The 22,593-nt window shown below is 37.2% G+C and overlaps 1 protein-coding gene across 1 annotated transcript in view; it reads right to left on the reverse strand.

The window, feature by feature from the left end:
• Window positions 1-19,885, reverse strand: part of LOC122029836 (plant UBX domain-containing protein 2-like) — a 33,686-nt gene extending 13,801 nt beyond the window's left edge. Inside the window, exon 1 of the mRNA XM_042588966.1 lies at window positions 19,058-19,885. Coding sequence (XP_042444900.1) covers window positions 19,058-19,819 — 762 coding nt within the window. The 5' untranslated portion in view covers window positions 19,820-19,885. The remainder of the gene's footprint in view (window positions 1-19,057) is intronic.
• Between the last annotated feature and the right edge of the window lie 2,708 nt (window positions 19,886-22,593).

Raw genomic sequence — 22,593 nt, forward strand, 5'->3', positions numbered from 1 at the left:
ACTAATTTAAGCTGAAGATTTTGCTTTCTTTTTGCTGATGCAGATAATAATGCCTCTTTTGAAGAAGACGCATTTTGAGATCAAAAGTCATATGCATTTTCACTAACCCTAGATGCCCGTGCTACATCACTCCAACGCAAATCTTCACCTTCATAAACAAAATCATTGTCTTTGTTAAGAGAAAATCGTGTATTAGACACCACGGAGTTATTGACTTATATAGAGAAGGATATACAACATAATTACAATAATACCCCTAGTTATTATGTTTACAATATTATAACACTCCCCCTCAAGCTAGAGAATATAGATCATATATACCGAGCTTGTTACATATATAGTCAATTCGGAAATCTCTCAGTGACTTAGTAAATATATCTGCTAGTTAATCATATGAGTTGACAAAACTAATAGATATTTCTTCTGATATTATTGGACGAAGAAACTCCGAATTATTCAAGAAACACGAAAAGACCTCTGGAGGGCATCCAATGCCTTACGTGACGTTTATCGTGTAATACAAGAAACTCCACCATAGCAAAGGAGCAAGTGGTGAGCCCATGATCTGACAGGTGTAAAAAAGAAAAGATTGAGCCTTGGGGAGTCGTCTTTTCGCTAGTCACTCTTAGCTATAAAGTTACTTTATGAAAAGTAAAGGTGTGCTGAGTTATGTAAAGTATGGGTGTGCTGAGTCAGTATGTGTTGTAAAGTCCATAATAACCGACAAAGATGATGAGTAGGAAGGACGATGGGGCTAAAGAAGGGCACCTGCTTCTTATCGTTACAACTTTGTTGAAGCTATATAAGGACTATGAGTGTAGAGGTTTAGACACACTTGAGCAACACCAAGGTGTTTATTCCTAAGTAGTAGTTTAGCTTTCTCTCTAACAAAGTGCAGTCAACTTTAATATGCTTTGCCCTCTCATGAAAAACTGGGTTCAAGGCAACATGCATGGCAGCCTGGTTGTCACATATAAGTGACATTTGTGTAACCTCCCCAAACCTAAGTTCCTGAAGCAACTCTTGACTAGTTATGGTTATAGCCTGATACTCTGCCTCTGCACTGGATCTTGCCACAACATTCTACTTTTTTCTTTTCCAAAAAACAAGGTTACCTCCGACAAATATACAAAATCCATAAGTGGATCTTCTATCAATGGGAGATTCTGCCTAATTTGCATCAGAGTACCCTATGATTCGAGTATGTCCTTTGTCTGCATATAAAAGACCCTTTCCTGGTGCGCCTCTGATATATCGAATAATGTGAGTCACAGCATCCCAATGTTCTTTGCATGGAGAGTTGAGAAACTGACTTACTACGCTTACCGCAAATGAGATATCCGGACAAGTAACAGTAAGGTAGCTTAGTTTCCCTACTAATCACCTGTACCGTTCAGGATCTAGAAGAGGCTCCTCCTAATTTGGCAAGAGTTTGACATTATGATCCATAGGACTGTCAACTGTCTTTGAGTTTAATATTTCTGTTTCTTCCAAAATATCCACTGCATACTTCCTTTGGGATATGACGATCCCCTGTTTAGACTGTGCTACTTCTAGCCCCAAGAAATATTTGAGTTTGCCGAGGTCCTTTGTTTGGAAATGTTTAAAAAGATGTTGTTTCACCTGTGAAATCCCAAGATGATCACTACATGTGATGACAATATCATCAACATAAACCACTACGTAAATGCAACAAGTAGATGAGTAGCGATAAAAGACAGAATAATCAGTCTCGCTCCGAATCATGCCAAACTATTGAATTACAGTACTAAATCTACCGAACCATGCTCTGGGTGATCGCTTGAGGTCATATAAAAATTTCCGCATGCGACATACAAAACTAGAAGACTCCTGAGCAACAAAACACGGAGATTCCTCCATGCAAACTTCCTTGAGCAGATCACCATATAAGAATGCATTTTCGATATCCAACTGATAAAGAGGTCAATGGCGAATCGCAGCAATTGACAGAAATAGGCGTACAGAAGACATCTTGGCAATAAGAGAAAAAATATCCCCATAATCCAATCCGAAGAGTATAGCCTTTAGCGACGAGATGCGCCTTAAGTCTGTCAACCATACCGTCTGGACCAACCTTCACCGTATACACTCATCAATAACCAACAACAGACTTCCCAAGTGGTAGAGGAACGAAGTCCCAAGTCTCACTACTCTGTAAAGCACAAATATCATCGAGCATAACCTGTTTCCATCCTAGATGGGCAAAGACATCACCTACAGTCTTAGGAAGAGAAACAGACAACAAGGAAGAAAGACAAAAATAATAGGAAGAAGAAAGACGATGATAACTCAAAGAAACATAGTGAGGAGAAAGATTACGAGTGGAACGCATACTCTTTCGAAGTGCAATAGGAATATCAGAGTCAGGAGATGGGATCGGAGGAAACGGCGAAGGACTTAGCTCCAAAAATGTGTTCACAACAGTGCCAGGTTAGTCGGCGGCAAAGCAGGACGAGGACGACGCTGATAAACTCGCAAAGGAGGAAACAAGGCTGGGGATGATAGAGGTGCCTCCGAAGGACAAAAGATAGTCACTGGTGCAAGTGGAGAGGGAGAATCCTCGAATTGGGAAGCAGGAAGCCCAAAAAATGAAATTGAATCAAAGAATGTGACATCAGTAGATATGAAGTACAACGAAGAGTTTATACCCTTTCTGAGACCGTGGGTACCCAAAGAAAACGCACTTATGAGACCGGGGAGAGAGTTTATCAATGCTAGGATCAAGATCATGAGCAAAACATATAGAACCAAAGACCCGAGGTGGTAAAGGATGAAGAGGATAATGAAGGTAGAGGATATGATGAGGTATTTTACTCTGGAGAGTGGAGGAAGGCACACGATTGATGAGATAGCACGCAGTAACTACGACATCACCCCAAAATTGATGAGGAACATGAGAATGGAGAAGAAAAGTCCGAGTGGTCTCAAGGAGATAACGATTCTTGCGTTCTGCAACCTCATTTTATTGAGGGGTATAAGGGCAAGACGTGTGATGCAGTACACCATGAAATGCCAAGAAGGAACGAAACTGAGTAGAAAGATACTTGCGTGCATTATCACTTTGCAAAGTTCGAAGAAAAATACCAAACTGAGTTTTGATTTCATGAAAAAAAAAATTGAAAAATAGAAAAACAATTCTGAACATTCCTTCATCAGATATAACCATGTACAACAAGAAAAATCGTTTATAAAAATAACAAAATATCATGATCCCAATGTACAAGAAACATGACTCGGACCCAAAATATCAGAATGAACCAAAACAAAGGGGGGCATAGCCCGACTCACAGTGCGAGGAGAAAAAGAACTACGAACATGCTTACCTAACTGACACGACTCACAAGACAAAGACTCTAAGTGAGAAAGACTAAGATGTAATTGTTTCAACTTATCAAGACCTGGATGTCCCAACTGAGCATGAATAAGAAGTGGAGATGTCCCCGCCGAACCAACAAGAGAGAATTGTTAAAGCCGATAAAATCCATGAGACTCACATCTGAAGCCAATCAACCTCCCCGTATTCCGGTCCTGTAAGGAAACAAACGTTTTAGTAAAAAAAAAAATAACACAATCAAGAGACCGTGTAAGTTGACTTATTGACAATAGATTAAAGGGAGCTCCGGGAACACAAAGAACATTATGAATAAAAAGAGACAGAGAAAGATGAACAATACCAATACCCTTGGATTCAATTTGGGAACCATTAGCCATGGTAATAATTGGTAAATAACCATAAGTAGTGAGAGAAGAAAATAAAGATTTATTACCAGTTATATGATCAGAGTGGCCCCAGAATCAAGAACCCAAGGACCTGAAGAACGAGATATGTAAGCAAAGAGTGGAAATAGAAGACTAACAATCCTCAAACCATTTCAGAAAGTCATTATAGGAAGGTTGTGGGGTCGGATCCGGTGTAACTGAAGTGAAGCTGAAAAGCGACAGAACTCGAACGACCCGAGCAACGCAAGGAGGTCGACCATGAAAATAAAGATTTATTAATCGTGTAATCCAGTGGCCCCAGAATCAAAAACCCAAGGACCTGGAGAACGAGATATACCAGCAAAGAGTGGAATTAGAAGCCTAACAATCCACAAACCATTTCAGAAAGTCATTATAGGAAGGTTGTGGGGTCAGATCCGGTGGCGGCTACGCAGCGGAAGCCGAAGAAGCGACAGAACTCTGAACGACCTCAGCAACGCAGGGAGGTCGACCATGTAGACTCCAATACTTATCAATCGTGTGTCCTGGTCGGTGGATCACACAAAGGACGTCCTTTGCCACCCTTACGAGGTGGAGGTTTGATGTTGTTTCAAGATACCAAAGCTGACGAGTCACTAGGAACAGAAGGAGGCAACGGCAGGGACATGGAGGAGAGTCGCCCAGGTACTATCTATGGTAGCTTGTGGGGCTACCCAGGATCTGATCACGAACATGAGAATAATCTGAGGGCAGACCATATAAAGCCAGAGACATAAAAATTTCTTCCGATTTTCAAACTCTGCAGCAGGAGTGGCCGCAGGTGGAAGTAGTTCATTTTAGTCACAAAGAAAGTTAGAGACCGAACTCAGATAAGTTGACACTGAATCCTTAATTTGATTAGCATTGAGGATGGTCATGAGATCTTCACAAACTTGATAGAGTTGTCGAGAGGTGTTTGTAAAGAGTTATTGAGCTTGTGTCCAAACATCTTTCCAGATTTTGTGAGTACAGAAGACATCCCTAAGAGATGGATGGTGGCTCGGATAATGCAACACAACTGGGCGTCAACCTTTCTCCACAGAGGACGATCGACGACTTGGACATCCTCTTCTGTTTGAGAGAGGTGTCTCATAACCCTGTCTAACAAGCCAAAGCTCAATGTGAGAAGCCAAGAGGAGTAGTTCTTACCATCCAACTGCTCGGAGGAGAGTGGTGCAATTATGTGGTTGGTAAAGATCGAAATATCCAGCTTTAGAGTGATGGAGGTAGCCATTGATTAGCTCGGTGAAAGAAGGCAGTAGCCCGACTCTTCGGCGATGTCGCAGCACCTCGGAGAGACAGCAGGAGAATTAAGGGTTTGCTGCAGCGTTGGAAAATTTAGGGTTTGCTGCAATGGCACTGGAAAATTTAAGGTTTGCTGCGGCGCAAGGATGCTACGACGCAAGGATATTCCACGCTGAAAGAAGAGCAACGACGGCTTGTGCTCACGATCGGGAAAGAGATGCCCTACTGCGCAAGGAACGGAGGCGGCGCTTGTGCTTGCGAGCGACACGAGAGGGAGAAGGAAAAGAGGGTTTGATGCGGCACAAGGATTCTACGAGGCAAGGATATTCAAAGGAGGAGCAACGGCGGCTTGTGCTCGCGATCGGGAAAGAGACGCCACGAGAGGGAGAAGAGGGATCAGGAGATATTTTCTCCCGTCCAGGCATGACTAATGGCGGCAGGAATTGGTGGCTGCGACAGAAAAATTAGGGTTTGGCTCTAATACCATGTTAAGAAAAAATCGTGTATTAGAAACCACGGAGTTATTGACTTACATAGAGAAGGATATACAGCATAATTACAATAATACCCCTAGTTATTATGTTTACAATATTCTAACAGTCTTTATCTGTCATCCAATTTTTCCAACAATCATTCGTTACTCTCATCTATCTCTGACAATAATAGAATCAATCTTATCTTGCATGTCATATCTTCTTCTCAAACCTCTATTGTACTTGATATATACTAAATCATTCAATCATTATTGAGACAATCTATTTCTTTTCTTAGAGCATCCACATCAATTACCCTATTCAAAGATTTTACCTTAAATTTTGGATAGGATAACTAAAAAACTTTTACATCAACTACCCTATTCATTCCCAAAATTATGCATTTATGAATAGTAGTTTTCAAAATTTAGGGAATGAATTATATTCCCTAGACATTATAGAGACAAGAGAAGAAATAGGGAAGCTAATATATGGTGTATTGAAAAATAGATATCTAAATTTAATAAAGTAATTTTTTTACCCTAAATTATGCATTTTGAATAAGGAAGCTATGATGCAGATGCTCTTAGAATGTATCTACAAAAATATTAAAAAGTAAAATAAGTTAAGTCCACAATATAAATTTTAATATATATTAAAAAATTCTAACTTACATGTTCAAAAACACTCCAATTATGTTCACAGCCTAAAGAAAACCATATGAAATTTAAAATCTTCATTGCAAATATTTTTAATTCAGATGTTGATGCACCATAAGAAGACCATCAATCAACTTGAAACACAAAAATATATAAGATTAACTTTATTACTGGAATATTTATAATGCATAATATATTATTTATGAATTTACTTGGTGATTTTGAAGTTCTTTGTCTAATAGTCATTGGCAAACCAAAAAGTCCTTATGTTTTCTTATATTTTTTTAATTGATTTGTGATCTTATCCTGTAAATCCTTACCTCTCACCAATCTAGATATGCACTTGTACAAACCCTCCATCACTTCTATATCATTTTCTATATCAAGGTTTGAATAAAAACACTCTAGATTCAAGAAATATCTGGCCGCATGCAAAGGTCAATGGAGTTAAACATTCCATCTTTTGTCAATGCTACGACATTTTTCTTCCTTATTTTTAAATGACGCAGCAATACCTTCTTTAGCTCTGTCTATTGACTCACAAATATAACTCAAAGGAGACTTTTTTTAACCGTCTACCATCCATAATACTTTTACAAACAACCAACTTTTAATGCAAAAATCATATTTTTTCAAAAAGAAAGCATCAATATCACTTCTGCTACACGTTTTCCAGCAACCTCTTTAAAAAATCGACTATTTGCCCACTTTTCATATGTAAACATTTTTCTCAGATTTGCTTGTTGTACGTAAAACCGATTTAAAGTCAAAAAAAGTGATTGCGAAACGTGTCTTTACAGTTCTTACCATATCTCTCTATCCAATAAACTTTCTCATCATGCTAATACTTATGGTCTATTATAAATATAACCATTACTATCAACGCCCGTTCATATTATTTTTTGAGATGTGGAATTTTGAATATATCCTCGAACAACAAATCTAAACAATAAGCTACATAGGGAGTTCAATACAAGTGTGGAAATCGGTTTTTCAAAAGAGGACCTAAAAAAACAAAGTAAATTTAGTCAAAAATAAAAATAAAAATATGATCCAATTCTTAATTGAAAGTAACATAAATTTAAAATATTACTTGCACTGACACTGTAACTTGAACCACATTTTTTTCTCCAATGCGATACACAAATTTAGAAAGTAACTCAAACATCTTATTATGAGAATAGCCTGAAGCATCAACTAATTCAAAAATGCATTTCCTTTAGGACCATTTATCAAAAAATTTATAAGGGCCCTGTCCTTTTTATCCGTCCACCTATCTGCCAATATTGTGCACGCAAACTTAGCATGATTTTCTTCGTGGGATTATTTGGTAACTCCTTCAAATACTTAATCCTAACTTCATGATATGATGGAGGCTTCATCCCCAATCCAAATTGCCTAATAACTTCAATACAAGACTCAAAAAAATCATATTTAACAGCATTGAAAGGAATTCCAGCATCATACATCCATCTAGCAAATTTCTCTACCGCAATATCCCTTAACTTCTTTTTATTTTTATCAAAATTTTGCACGTCTTTAATTGACAATTTCATCGACATCTTTCATAAAATAAAGATTAATAGATCTAGTTTGTTACACTTTTTACCTTGGACCGTAGAATAGATGCTTGGATCGGATATTGGTCGTTTTCCTTTCGCTTTATTTTGAAGATCATCTTCATGTTCTTACTAATCTTATAAATCATCAATATTATCAAAATGAGGAATATCATCCATTTAATTTTTCAAAGTACTCTCTTTTTTTTTTTGCATGAACTCTCTAATTTCTTCTTTGACATGCTCGAGACATTTTGGACAAGCTTTTACATTTCTATTGTCTCCAACTAAATGTAGCTTGTGTCAATAAATTCTACCATTTGTTACTTTACCACAAAAAATACAACCGACTATATGATCCGAACATGTTACCTAACTCCAAACAATATTCTTTCAAGTTAATAAAATCATTGTATTTAACATGATTAAGATTTAAGACCATTGAAATCAATAAATAAAAACAATATAAAATAGTAGAAGTGTAAAACAAGATTATCATAATGACAAAATATAAATTTGATTTATATGAATTAATAAAATTTATTTAAAAATTATTATTATTAAATAAAAAATATTTTTTAAATTTTAAATATATAAATTATTAAAATACAAATATGATTTATAAGAATTAATCATATTTATTTGATTTTTTAGTTTTAAATATAAAATTACTAAATATAAATTAATTAATAAAATTTATTAGAATTTTTTTTAAATTATTATAATATAAATATGATTTATATGAATTAATAATGTTTATTTGATTTTTTTAGTTTTAAATATAAAAGTATTAAAATATAAATTAATTAATAAAATTTATTAGAATTTTTTTAAAATTATTATAATATATTATGATTTATATGAATTAATAATATTTATTAGATTTTTAATTTTAAATATAAACTATTAGAATATAAGAATGATTTATATTAATTAACAATATTTATTAGATTTTTTAATTTTAAACATTAAATTATGAGAAATCAGAATATAAAGAATTAATAATATTTATTAAAAAATATTTTAAATATAAAATTAGAATATATAAAATTTATTAAAAAATAATTTTAAATATATTTTTTATACATTTTATTGGGATTATTTAATTAGGATTTATAAAAACCTATTTGAATTATTCCTATTTAAGTAAAGAGTTGTTTGAATTAATTAATTAATTAATAATAAATCCAAAAAATAATGAAGCCACGGACCGCAATCATCACGACGAGTCCGATGAAAAAGGGTCGCGTCACCGAACGAGTCTAGCGGCGCAAGAAGCGTTGTCGAACGCTTCCGATGGTGCAAGAGGTGTTGGCGCCGTCGGGTGCATCAAGATGCCCGCGGCGATGCCGAGGGCATCACAACACGTCCAATGCCACCGAAAGTGTCGCAGGACACTTCCGACAGCATCAGACGTGTCCCTCGACGCTTCCAGCGTCGCTGATGCCAGAAAATACAAAAAAAAGAAGAAAATGTGAAAATATAAATCTTACTGATTGAGGCGCGCCAAGAGGCACGAGAGGCAAACGATTCCAGAGGCACGAGAGGTAGATGATTAGGCGGTGAACACGAATCACAGTATTGATTAGGGCTTTAAAGAAAAATAAAATAAAAAAGGTAACTTAGCTGCACCTTACGCAAAAGCGCAAGTGTGCGCTTTTGCACGAAGCGCAGCGAGCGCTTCCGAGACCTCGTGCATTTCCAAGGTCTCAGAAGCGCAAGGCTAGCGCCTCGTTGCGCTTTGCGCTTAAGCAAGTGCTTCATTAGCTTTTAATAACTATAACGTAGTCTCACCCTGTTTTTTTTGCAAGAGATTGTTTCTAGAATTCGAACCTATGACCTTTTTAATCATAAAGCAATAATTTTACCGTTGCACGAAAGCTCCCCTTCAATTATATAACTATATATTATATAAATTATCTATTTTTTACTTTATTTTTTTATTTATATATTATAATTATATTAATTAATTAAAACTTATTTAATTCATTATTAATTTATATAATATACAATTATAATTTATATAATAACTAATTACAAATTAGAAGTCATATATATAATTTAATAATTTTAATTAAAACTTTTAATAAAACTCTACTTTTCCTCGCATATTCCCCAATTCCTGATTCCGCTTTCTTCCTTCACGATTCTGCCGCCTCCTCCCCTTCAACGGGATTTTTTCTTGCCTCATCGTTGCCTCCCATTACCTCACCGTCTTGCTAGTGGCCTCGCCAAGCTAATCTTTCGTCAATGCTTCAAGGTAAGTCTTCATCCCCAAATCGATTCCTTCTTCGTGTAACGCGTATGTGACACACGCGATGGCACACGTGAAAGTGTTGCACATGCTATGCTAGTGCCAGTCTTGTATCAAAACTATAAAAAAACGTCCGTTTCGAATGGCACGGCTCGAGATTTCATTCCTTGGGTTATGTTATGTTAGTCAAAATAACTTTTGAAGTCGTCTAACCAATAAATAAATGTTTGATTCCATTCTATCATCAAAAATAGGGGCATGTATTCTAAAAAGAATTTAAACTATTCTGTAGACATGGAATAACTTGATTCTGTATGAGTTTTCATGGAATTGTAAATATAGGAATAATTATTTGGATGGATTGTTCTAGTTCTAATGAAATTAACTCATTGTTCATATGAATGTAGTTTGGTTTATATCTCTCCCTTCTAAAATTTGAATCTCTCGTCAATTTAATAGTAGTTGCGGTAATTCTTCACATTGTGTCAATCTTAATAATTACTATAAAAAAACAATTTAATAAATATAATGCAAGGAAATATAATGGATGAGAAATAAATCAAAATGCAAGTAAAAGAGAAGGTTAGTGATGGTATTATTTTCTTATAGATGATGATTAAACTAAATAGGAAACAATAATATGTTGGCCGTAAAAATTATGAGAAAACTAATTAAATTTAAAATTATCAACCAAATAGAACAACAACCAAAGACTTATTCAACTAGATGGGGTCGACTATATGGATTTTTCTATGTCATTGGATTTTAACCCTGCTATATCATCACATATATTTAAATAAATTTTATCTTGTTTCATTGTTACTAATCAAGAGTCATGATCTTTCTCTCCAAGTATAGAACGCAGAACTGAACTGCCGTGGTGGGCTTCCTTGCTGGCTTCCCCCTGCTTTCCCGTGAAAGGCTTCCACTCCTGAATCTCTTTACCGTGGGTGGGATTAGCGAATGCCGATTCATTCCGAAACTTGAGCCGCGTCACATAGTTCGCACCTTGTGAATGGATGGAACTCGCAGCCGAGCTCATTAACTTTATATAATATAGTAACCATTACTCAGATAACTTTCTTTTTAGTAATACTCTTATGTCTTTTTACGCGATGACTGAAAGAATACTGAATCATTCATCTATAATTCTCAGATATTCATAACTCATTTACAGATTGTCGCTACAACATGTTGAATTATGTTCATCGTTCATCGATTATTGAGAGAATTTCGATTCCCTGATTATTGATTCTTAATTGATCGATGAATTGACGATGACGATTCCTCTGACCGGAATTATTAATAATAATATTTTTTTCTTTTCCTCACATATCGATCAGAGAGGTCGTTGACATGGAGAGAAGGCTGAGTCGGAGTGCGACCTCCAACCATAGGCTTCACATCAGCGTCGCGGCACGTCCCCTTTCGCCTGCCGGCCGCCGCTGGGCCTACCCTCGCAGCGGCGCGAGCGGCGCTGGCGTTGCCGTCGTTCGAATCCACACCGAACGTTTCCGTTTTCTGGGGCACACACACCGTCTAGCGGTGACTCGAACCACGACCGCTAGGGATGGAATGCAGAAGTGGAGATCAGAGTATAGGAAGAAGAGTATAGTTAGGACATATCTAAACGATCGAACACCGATTACGAGATAAAAAATTTTCTTTTTCCATCAAATCATTTTAAAGACTAAATTTTTTTTTCAACCATTTTTATTTAAGGGCTATATATAGTATTTTAATCTATTTTTTTAATTATTTTATATTTTTTTAATCGATATAATATTATATGTTAATAATGCTAAGAATGGAAGAAGAAAAATGTGTGTTGATGGAATTTTAGGGTATACGGTAATTTTAAGAAGGTAGAAGATCCTCCTTTAACTAAGGCAGAACGAGCCGTACACTTTAATGGAAGATATGTAACCTAACACCCTATATGGATTGGGTACCTCTCGGGAAGGACCTGCGAGGAGCGGAGTCATCATCCATATCGAACCCGACCCATCGAACCAGGACACCGTCCTTCAACCTAACTGCAAAGGCTGATGGCGATGCCTCTCTCAACCGTCTTCCGAGAGGATGGCGGGGACTTCACCGGATGGCTCACCTATTGCAGCTTGGCGGCTAATTTCCAGTCCGCGCCCTCGGAGCCTGATCGTGGCTCCGAGGCCTGACTTCCACCCTCTCTTGCCGACCACAGTCTCAGGCCTCAAGGTCTGTCAAAATGATAAGGGTGGATTGGCTCAGATGTTGGGCCGTTAGTTAATGAGATTCGTTGGACCAGTCACAAGTTGGAATGTTAATGTTAGCAGGATGGAGGATAACGCGATGTCTCCTCTACGAAAAAAGGTCAGCACGGTATTCGACACCCATTATCGTCCGTCGTCATCTCAAATCACACTCTTTCCGCGCCGTGTACATACACACCTGAGCTCAATGACAACAACAACTCTACAACTCTTCTGAAACACCTAACTCGGCACTACTGTGGGGTGGGTTATGAAGATCTACTCACATGGCCGTCCTGTCATCGGGTCGGGTTAAGGTTAAGTTCATACTCTATCTAGTTCGATTCTAGCTTTCTTTTGATCAATAAACTAGTTCCACATGCCACTCTGGGAGCTCAAGATTGAAATTTTTTCGTCCTACCGTTTTATATGAGTGCTGAGATTATTCTCTGGGCATTACCATGGATACTAGCCATGGACAGAAGCTGTAGAAACTGTATTCAACACCTTTAATTTGGAGGTTACGTTATGGCTTAAAGGTTACGTACGTACAAGGCTTCACCTTAAGAACTTTCAAAATTGGCTGCATAATGGACCACCCACCGGACTTATTATGTTCTCGGGACGCAATGCTAAGCGATCGCGGGCGAGAAAGCGCCAAAGAAACCAGTCAGCTGTGTTCCGCTCTGATGGTGCATGCACGACCATGACCGTTAGATAACTTGGGCATGTTCTCGGTCGGCACGATTTTGGCCCCGTCGGAGCACATCCATCGGCTTTGACATGCCGACGCTTGACGCTACTGTGGATATGTACATTGCTTGGAGGTAAGGCACCAGTGCTACCTCGAGACTGGCGAGAGAAGCTAGGATTTGGCTATATGACAAGCGAGATTCGGATGGTTCTGTGAGGCAAGTGGTTGAGGATTCGGTTGGTCTTAAGGGTGACCATTAGTCAATACCGTGCTCGGCTTAAAAGGTTGGGATGGTACGGCAGATCCTTCCTTCCTACAAGCGTTAACCTTCCTTCGATGCCCACTAACTCCCAATGGTTGGGATTTCCGATTTCCTCGTAGGTTTCGAAGGATGAAGTGTAAGCAGCGAAGATTTGCGACGACGGGTTGTTGATTCTAGGAAGTTTTCTAAATCGTCGATCAGTTTCACTCACGATATGCCATACAACATACACTCGGTAGGCCGGTATGCTGGCTGCCCGTAGGGCCGCGTTCTGCATACAGCGCAAGGCGACTCTCCTTTCCTGCCTGACTGCCGAAAGTCTTGACATTGCCTCCTCCTTCCGCATTGTTTCTCAACACAGCGCACAGACCCTAAGGGTGTGAAGGAGGCAGCGCCACCCAGCCCGTACGAGGACAGATGGTGTGCGAGGTCTCGCCCAGCCTCCCCGCCATTCAGCTCGTACAATAATCGGCCACCTGCCTGCAGAATCCACCCACCGCCTTCAGCCGATCTTCTATGATAACTTTAAAATAGTATGAGGATCGCTGACCGTATTCCTAACTGTGTGGTAATCTGCTCCATATCTCGCTCTTGAATCCTTGGTTCTTTACTCGGGGCCACCGATCATATCACGGTAATAAATCTTTTTCTTCTCTCTTTACTTTCGATTATTTACCCTTTGTCACCGTGACCATGTTTCCCAAACTTCGTCTCGAGGTGTTAGTATTGTTCATCGTTCCAGTCTCTTTTATCTATAATGTTCTTTATGTCCCGAGTTCCCTTTAATTTATTTAAGCTTATTGGACCTTTGTTTATATCATCTATTTTACTAAAACTTTTTTCCTTGGGATCGATCTGAGGGAGGATGATTACTTGGATGTGAGTCTCACTTATCTGACTTGACATTTCTTGTTGGTCTCTGATATCTCCACTTCTTATTCATTCGGTTAGGCATCCAGTGTAGATAAGTTGAAACTATTATGTCTAGTCTTTCTTTAGTCTTTCTTGTGTTGTGTAGTGTGATTAAAGTTCATGTTCTTCTCTTTTCTCCTCGCGATCCTTTGCTTTTGGTTCGTTCGATGTTTGAGCTAAAGTCGCATTTTTTCTCTGGGATCACATTATTTTGTTACTTTTATAGGCGATTTTCCCGTTGTACTTGGTTATATTTGATGAAGGATCATTCGAATTATTTCTATTTTGATCTTTTTCCATGAAATCAAAACTTCGATTTGATATTTTCTTGAATTGCGCAGTGATAATGCTATGATGTCTATCTACTTAATTGTACCTTCTTGGCATCTTCTGATGTGTTGCATCACATCGTCTTCTCTCATACCCCTCAGGAATAGGGTTGCGAGCGTAAGAATCATCTCTCCCGAAACCACTTGGACTCTTTCCACTTCCTACATTCCTCGTCAGTTTTGGCCAGGCGATTTGCGTGTTATCTCATCAATGGATGTCTTCCTCGACTCTCAGTAAAATACCACATCGTAATTTATCCTCGTGATCTCTTCATCCTTTACCACCTTGGGTCTTTGGTTACATATGTTTTGCTGTTGCTTTCGATCCGGCATTGACAAATTCTCCCCGTCTCATAAGTGTGTCTTTCTTGGATACCCACGGTCTCGAAGGGTATAAGTGTTATTCCACACATCCATCCTTTATCTCTGCGATGTCGTGTTCTTCGATTCGGTTCCCTTTTTTAGGCCTCGCGCTCTCTCCGAGTTCTCTCGTTCTCCCTTTGCACCGTTGGATGCCTTTTTATCCTCGAGGGGCCTATCACCTCTAGCCCGCTCCTTTGCGGTTATCGCTGCTCGTCTCCCTACTTTGCGCCACCCATCACGTACAACATCTTTGAGCCGAGTCCTTCACCTCTTCCTCCGGTCCCGTCTCCTTAGTCTGATATTCCCATTGCACTTCGAAAAGGTATGTGTTACACTCGTAATCCTTCTCCTCATTATATTTCCTTGAGTTATCATCGTCTTTCTCCTTCCTACTTTTCTTGTCTTTCTTCCTTGTCGTCTGTCTCTCTTCCAAAGACGGCAGGTGATGTCTTTGTCCATCCAGGATGGAAACGGGCTATGCTCAATGAAATGTGTGCCTTGCAGTGCAGTGGGACTTGGGACCTCGTTCCTCTACCACCTGGGAAGTCAATTGTTAGTTGTTGATGGGTGTATACAGTGAAAGTTGGTCCAGACGGCACGATTGAGAGGCTTAAGGCTTGCCTCGTCACTAAAGGCTATACTCAGATCTTCGGATTGGATTGTGGGGACACTTTTTCTCTTATTTCCAAAATGTATTCTGTGCGTCTTTTCTTGTCTATTGCTGCAATTCGACATTGGCCTCTTTATCAGTTGAACATCAAAAATGTATTCTTACATGGTGACCTGCTCGAGGAGGTCTACATGGAGCAACCTCCGTGTTTTGTTGCTCAGGGGGTCTTCTGGTCTTGTATGTCACCTGCGGAAATCTTTATATGGCCTCAAGCATCACCCAAGGCATGGTTCGGTAGATTTAGTACTGTAATTCAACAGTTTGGCATGACTCGAAGCGAGGCTAACCATTCTATTTTTTATCACTACTCATCTACTTGTTGCATCTTCTTAGTGGTTTATGTTGATGATATCGTCATCACAAGTAGTGATCATCTCAGGATTTTACAAGTAAAACAGCATCTTTTCAAATATTTCTAGACAAAGGATCTCGACAAACTCAAATATTTCTTGGGGATATAAGTAGCACAGTCTAAAGATGGGATCATCATATCACAAAGGAAGTATGCAATAGATATTTTGAAAGAAATAGGAATGTTAAACTCAAAAACAGTCAACAACCCCATAGATCCTAATGTCAAGCTCCTACCAAATCAGGAGGAGCCTCTTCCAAATCCTGAACGGTACTGAACGATACAGACGATTAGTAGAGAAACTAAGCTACCTTACTATTACTCGTCCGGACATCTCATTTGCAGTAAGTGTAGCAAGGAACATTGGGATGTTGTGACTCGCATTATTCGATATATCATAGGTGCACCAAGAAAGTGTCTTTTGTATGAAGATAAAGGACATACTCAAATTGTAGAATATTCTAATGCAGATTGGGCAGGATCTCCCACTGATAGAAGATCCACTTCTGGGTTTTGTATATTTGTCGAAAATAACTTTGTTTCTTGAAAGAGCGAAAAGCAGAATGTTGTGGCAAGATCCAGTGCAAAGGCAGAGTATCGAGCTATGGTCATAACCAGTCAAAAGCTTATATGGCTAAAACAGTTGCTTCCGGAACTAAGGTTTGAAGAGCTTACACCAGTATCACTTATAGTGGCAACCAGACCGCCATGCATATCGCCTCGAACCCAGTTTTTCATGAGAGGACAAAGCATATTGAAGTTGACTGTCACTTTGTCAGAGAGAAAGTCATATCTGGAGAAATATCTACTAGCTTTGTCAATTCATATGATCAACTAGCAGATATATTCATTAAGTCAGAGGTCCCCGAATTGACTACATATGTAACAAATTTGGTGTATATGATCTATATTCTCCAGCTTGAGGGGAAGTGTTGAAGATTCCCTTGATTGTAGGGATTATGATTGATTTGGATTCCCTTGATTATTGGGATTGAGATTGAGATTGAGATTGAGATTGATCTTGATTGTATTCCCTTAACTGTGGGGATTGAGATTGATTTTTCTTTTCTCTCCTTATATATATAAATACCTACATGTAAACATATTAATAACAATATAGAGAGATTTTCTCTTTTTCACAACATCTACTATTTCTAAATTTAAATTCCAAACATTCTATTTTTACTTTACTAAATTTAAAATCTTTCACTTCTAGTGTTTCTCGCAAAAGATTCAAGCTTAATATTTACTCCTCAAGTGTATCAATTCTAGTGTTAAATTAGGACAGATTCATTCTATTATGATCATAACAATTGAGATAACATATGATCCATCATGATACAACTTGATACAAGCATCATACTATAGGTCCATTTTTTATTTCCAATGTGATATCACATTTCTTTAAAATATTTTCTAGAAATTAAGAACAAAAACAAAAGTTCTAAAAAATTTCATGAAGCAAACGAAGCCTACACAACTCTTAAAGAAGAGAGTTGTTGCGGTGACGTTGCTCGCTAAGAAGACAAAATCTCTATATATATGGGAAAAATTATTATGGTTAATTCCTAAAGTAATCCCATCTTCCTGTATATATATTTCCTTATCGTCCTTTTTTATTTACATTCCTAAGTTTAGTAAATTTATACATAAAGCCCTAATCTATTTAAGACTAAGTCTATAATAGAAATATTATAGTTTTCATTTTTTACTTGTTAAGTATATACAATTCTTTCCTTAAATTCCTCATAAATTTAACACTTATGAGACGGAATACTGAGTAGGAATATAACATAAAAGACAATTTGTCCAGAAGTTGATAAATAACAAGTTGAAGCAAAGGGTGTGCTCAAATGAGTACTAGATATATCTAAATAGCAAATTGAGGTTTATGAAAATGAGAACCATAATGCAAGGTAGCAGTTAACATTAATGAAATGATGAGAGAGGGAAAGTCTAATAATTTAGAAATAGGATTAAATGTAGACAAGAGGTGGCGTGTAGAAGATAATAATGCAACAACGATGGAACAAATGGATAAAGAGAATAGAAGAAAGATCATATGAGAAAAGCAATAAGTGTGAGTAGAAAAGCAATAACTAACATGTGAGTATTCAAATTGACAAACAAAGTTAGGACCAAATTAAAGATTGAAAAACAAGTAACAAAATGACAAGGTTGATTGCAGTAAGGAAGCAATGAAAAAGCATGAAGAAGATATTAAAACAAAATTAGCTATAAATAAAGGTAAAAAACTACATTAAATATATAACTATATGCACACCATCAATCATCATAGTCTGTGTTAGTGCCAACTATTTGGTGTTTGATTACATTGACCTTATCTCCTAACTTAGACTATACTCAATGTTGTATCACTATTCACTAGCAATATTTAAATATCTTGAATTAGTTGCTATTACATTAGCTAGAGTTTTCTTTGGTAAAACTCTATCTCTTATATGTTCAAGTTTAATTAGTTCAATATGTCTACCTACAAAATTTATTTCTATTAATCCCACACATCATCAATTTTAGCACTCACTTCTATTGCATTAACTTTTCATGTGTGTAGTTTACTACAATTTGATCTATAAAGCTAGGAAAATCATATTAGCCCCAAAAAGTTTCATTTGGTCTAAAGGAAAATAACGATAATAAAGAACTTTACAATTTCCTTTCAATTTCAACCTTCCCTCTTTTCCTATTAATGATATATTTATCAATATCTCCTTCATGTATAATAGTTCCTAGATATACAAAAATTCTTACAAGAATTTCATACCCATCCATCTAAATTATTCTCTCATTTCTTTTCTTTTCATTGAAATAATATTTCATATTATTCAGCTTTAGAAGCATTTAATGTTTTAAAGAAAAATCAAAATACAATTGGACAAAGTAGGATTCTTGTTATGATGTTAACTACTGCAAGAACATATAAACACTGAACTAAGAATTACTAGACTCCAAATGAGTCAACTTACTCCTTTTTACCTTACCACAAGATTTTGTTAGCAATAATATTCTGGTGCTATCATGTCTCTTTTGAACAATATTTGCTTCTGCATATTTTTTTTTTAATAAATACAAGTATTTCAAGAATACAAATACAACAGAAACAACAAATGCAAGTTTAAACTAAGTGATGTTGGCTACATAAATAATTTCACACCCAAAAATTGAAATAGGATCTCTTTCCAAGTTGCACAAGAAAAAGTAGTCAGAAATTAGCAAAACAAAATAAGTTCTAGATGCCAATATAACTAAGAGAAGAGAATGAACAAGCTCAAACCTGCCTATCAACTTCCTTCGGCTCAACCGTCCTATGAAGTTCCACATCAGAGACCACTGCCGGAACTAACCTTTCCAATTTCCAATTCTCCAACAGCAAGACAGCTTCTTTAATCACAGCAACCTGTTCTGAAGATGGGACTTCCATTGTAGCCCAGACCTCGCCCGCTTCCTCTCCCAACCTAAAACCCACATACTCCAGCAGTTCCTTCCCTCCTTTGGCATCGCCCACCGCCTCCTTGATCTTAGGATTTCCCATCCGGATCCGCCGGAACTTCTCGTTGGCAGGATCCTTAGCCACGTTACCCAGCAGCTTGAGAACCACGTCGACCGCCCCGTCAGGAGGCCCAGCGGAAAGGAACTCCTCCACGCGAGCAGGCACGCCCACGTCGCCAGAGATGGAATCAGGTGCGACGCAGCCATCGAGGTGGGTGGAAACATCGGATTCGGAGGAGAAGGGGCGGGAGCAGACGGGGCAAGAAAAGGAAACCGTAGGGTTTCGGTTGTTGATCTGTCGGGCGGAGGAAATGAGAGGGTCGAAGTCGGAGGACAACGAGGTGGAGGCGTCGGAGGCGGGGCGAGGAGTAGATCGAGGACGAGGGTCGGAAGGGCTACGGTGAGAGAGGGAGGAGGAGGAGGAGGAGGAGGGAGGAGGTCCAGAGCCCAAGACGTGGCCTTGGCCTTTGAATTTGGAGGAAGAAGACGAGAAGGGGTTGTTGACCTTCTTCATCAACCCCTTCATCTTCTCCTTCACATCTTCCATCTTTGCTAGTTCAATTTGCAAAGGAGTTGAGTTTTAATATATTTAACGAAAGACCGTCGTTGTTTATTTGTGAAACTAAACATAAATATCCAAAAGCATGGTTGTCTTGCGAGAATACCGTACCACTTTAAAGCAATACCTAATTAATTAAAGAAAAGGTTTTTCTAGTGTTAACTCTTCATCTATTGGTTGTCAACTATTTTGTCTCATTTCTTCGAGGTTCGAGAAGGCCAGGTCAACTAAAAACAACTTTAAAAATAATTATAATAAATAAATAAATAAACAAACGTTTTGACTAGTCACATGTGGGACTGTATTTATTTTTTATTTTATAATAGCAGATAGTAAAACGTTCATTTATTTTTATCATTTGTAAGATAATAAGAAAGAGATCAATTATATATGATTATTAATTTTGAATAGTTGAATAGAATATAAAAAATGACAGACATCAAATTACTAGTTAGAATTTAACCTTTAAATTTTATAATAATAATAATAATATCACCATATGTTATCTAACTGTGCATCTTGAGCGGACTTTATTTTTTCAATGGATGAGAACGAAGGATATTGTTTTTGTTTGAAAATCATATTTCTATCATAAACAATCATAACATATTGTATTTGAATTGTGTGCCTTAAATTCCTTTTATGAATTTCATATTACTGTTGTTAGGAGACTCACTGAGGGTCTGATCCTTGTGATCATGAATTCGTGCATTCTAAAAAGGCTATTTTTACAATTTAAATTCGTGACTAAAAAGATCATACTGTAACAATTTTGTGGGATGCAGCAGTCTTCTTTTCTTTGATTTCTTTGTGCGTGCGTCGCTTAATATGATACTAGTTAAGTGTATCAGGAGAGTTTACCTATTTGATAGTGACTCATCTTGCATGATAGGAAAGCAAGTACAAGAAATGAAAGGAGGAAACAGCACCAACCAACAATTATAGGGATCCATCGGCCAAAGAAGAAAGCTTGTTGGCATGATTATGATTAGATGCGACAATAAATGTCATTTGCATGAATAAATATTAATGTCATTTTCTAATTAACTGCTGCTGATAGAAGATGCAGATGACTTGTAAATTAAGAGCTAAAATATAGTCCTGGCTTGTGAAAAATACAACGACAAATTATTAAATGGTGCCTGCAGAATACAAAATTTATTAAAAGGTATATTATGATTTTATATTTATCAAAGAGCACATTAAAATGTGTAAAATTTTGCTTCTAGCCCTTCCACCAACCGCCCCTTTTTTCACCTCATTTTTCAAGGCATCTGAACTACATCTTTATTTTAAAATTATTTCTATAGTTCGGATGTACGTGGTGTCACCCTCTCTTTTCATCCATACCTTCTTCCTTCTCTTATAAACATAAAATCATCATGAATCTCCTCCGGTTACCAAATCTCCTCATGCAGTTTGGCGGGATTGCAAAAGAGTAATTAGAGTGGGATATTATCATAAAGGTTTTAAGAGACGACTTCAAAAGATAACAGCGTTCAAGAATAATGGCGTTGAAGAACATCGCCATTGAAGGATAAATTTTAAGCAAGAGTGAAATTGGTAAAAGAAGACATATAAAAATTTAGCGATGTACGATCAATTTGTTATTATAAAATTGGTCTCTAATGTAAAAAAAATAGTGTACACTTTTGTAGCAAAAGGTGATTACAAAAATCATGTTTATAATGTCAATAGATGTCTAGGGAAGAATTATGAAACACCACCTGCAATATGGTATCCTCCATTACTTAATCGAATTGCGAGGTACTCCATTGTGATACTAGATTTCAGTTAGACCTTGCTCATACATGTTCAGCTGATATAGTAGGTATCAGCACGTTGGGTCTGATATGCGATCATATCAGACCCACTTTGTTCCTTGATTAAAATTTTAGTTTGATATCATATCTACGTTCTCCTCACTCAACCCTTTGTAGTAATTGGGAGTTTGCATAAATCCAATTACCCTAGGTCTTTAAGTGGATTTTGACCAAAATCTATTGATGGACCTAGACATGTTTTATTGCACACATTTAAAGTCTTGTGAGTTTCTGATATTGTAAGGACTCAAATCTATTACTTATTTAAAGCTCTCTAGAGGTGCTCCAATGTTACAATAAATTTCAGCATGAATGCGAGCCTGATATGATCTCATATCAGGCCCAACGTGAGATCATATGAGGCATACTTTAATTCTTGGTTAGTGTGGGATCATGAATGTGGGATTCTGTCAAAACCACTGATAAATTATGAAAATATAGTATGTACATCATATCTATCATTACTTGCTCTTTGAATTACATCACCACTTGATTATGTAGTTGCAACTATGCTAAATTAGTTTGTAATTTATTTTTTAGGTGCGATCATATTCCTGAAGAAATTCTCTCTGAAATATGGAATACGCTTAATGCAAATTCTATCATAGAACATGGAGCTAATGCAGTAGAATTGTCCAGAACTAATATTCCATCGTCTTCTGAGTATAGTGGTGTGCGGAACACAAATAGAAATGCAAGAAATTTAACATTTGATCTAAATAAAGAAATAAGTATTCTAGAAGATGAGGTTCTGAATCCTTCTACAACACTTGTTGAATACTTTGAGCCTACTTGGAGTGAGGAGGAAGAGTATTATATCCAAATTATAAAGGAATTACAATGCAATACAGATATATAAGAATTCTTAACTGATGATATGTACATTGAACAATATGAATTTCTCCCAGAGCAGTATATTGACTTAGAGGAGAAGTTTCC

This window comes from Zingiber officinale, chromosome 10B, assembly GCF_018446385.1.
Source record: "Zingiber officinale cultivar Zhangliang chromosome 10B, Zo_v1.1, whole genome shotgun sequence".
Taxonomy (NCBI): Eukaryota; Viridiplantae; Streptophyta; class Magnoliopsida; order Zingiberales; family Zingiberaceae; genus Zingiber; species Zingiber officinale.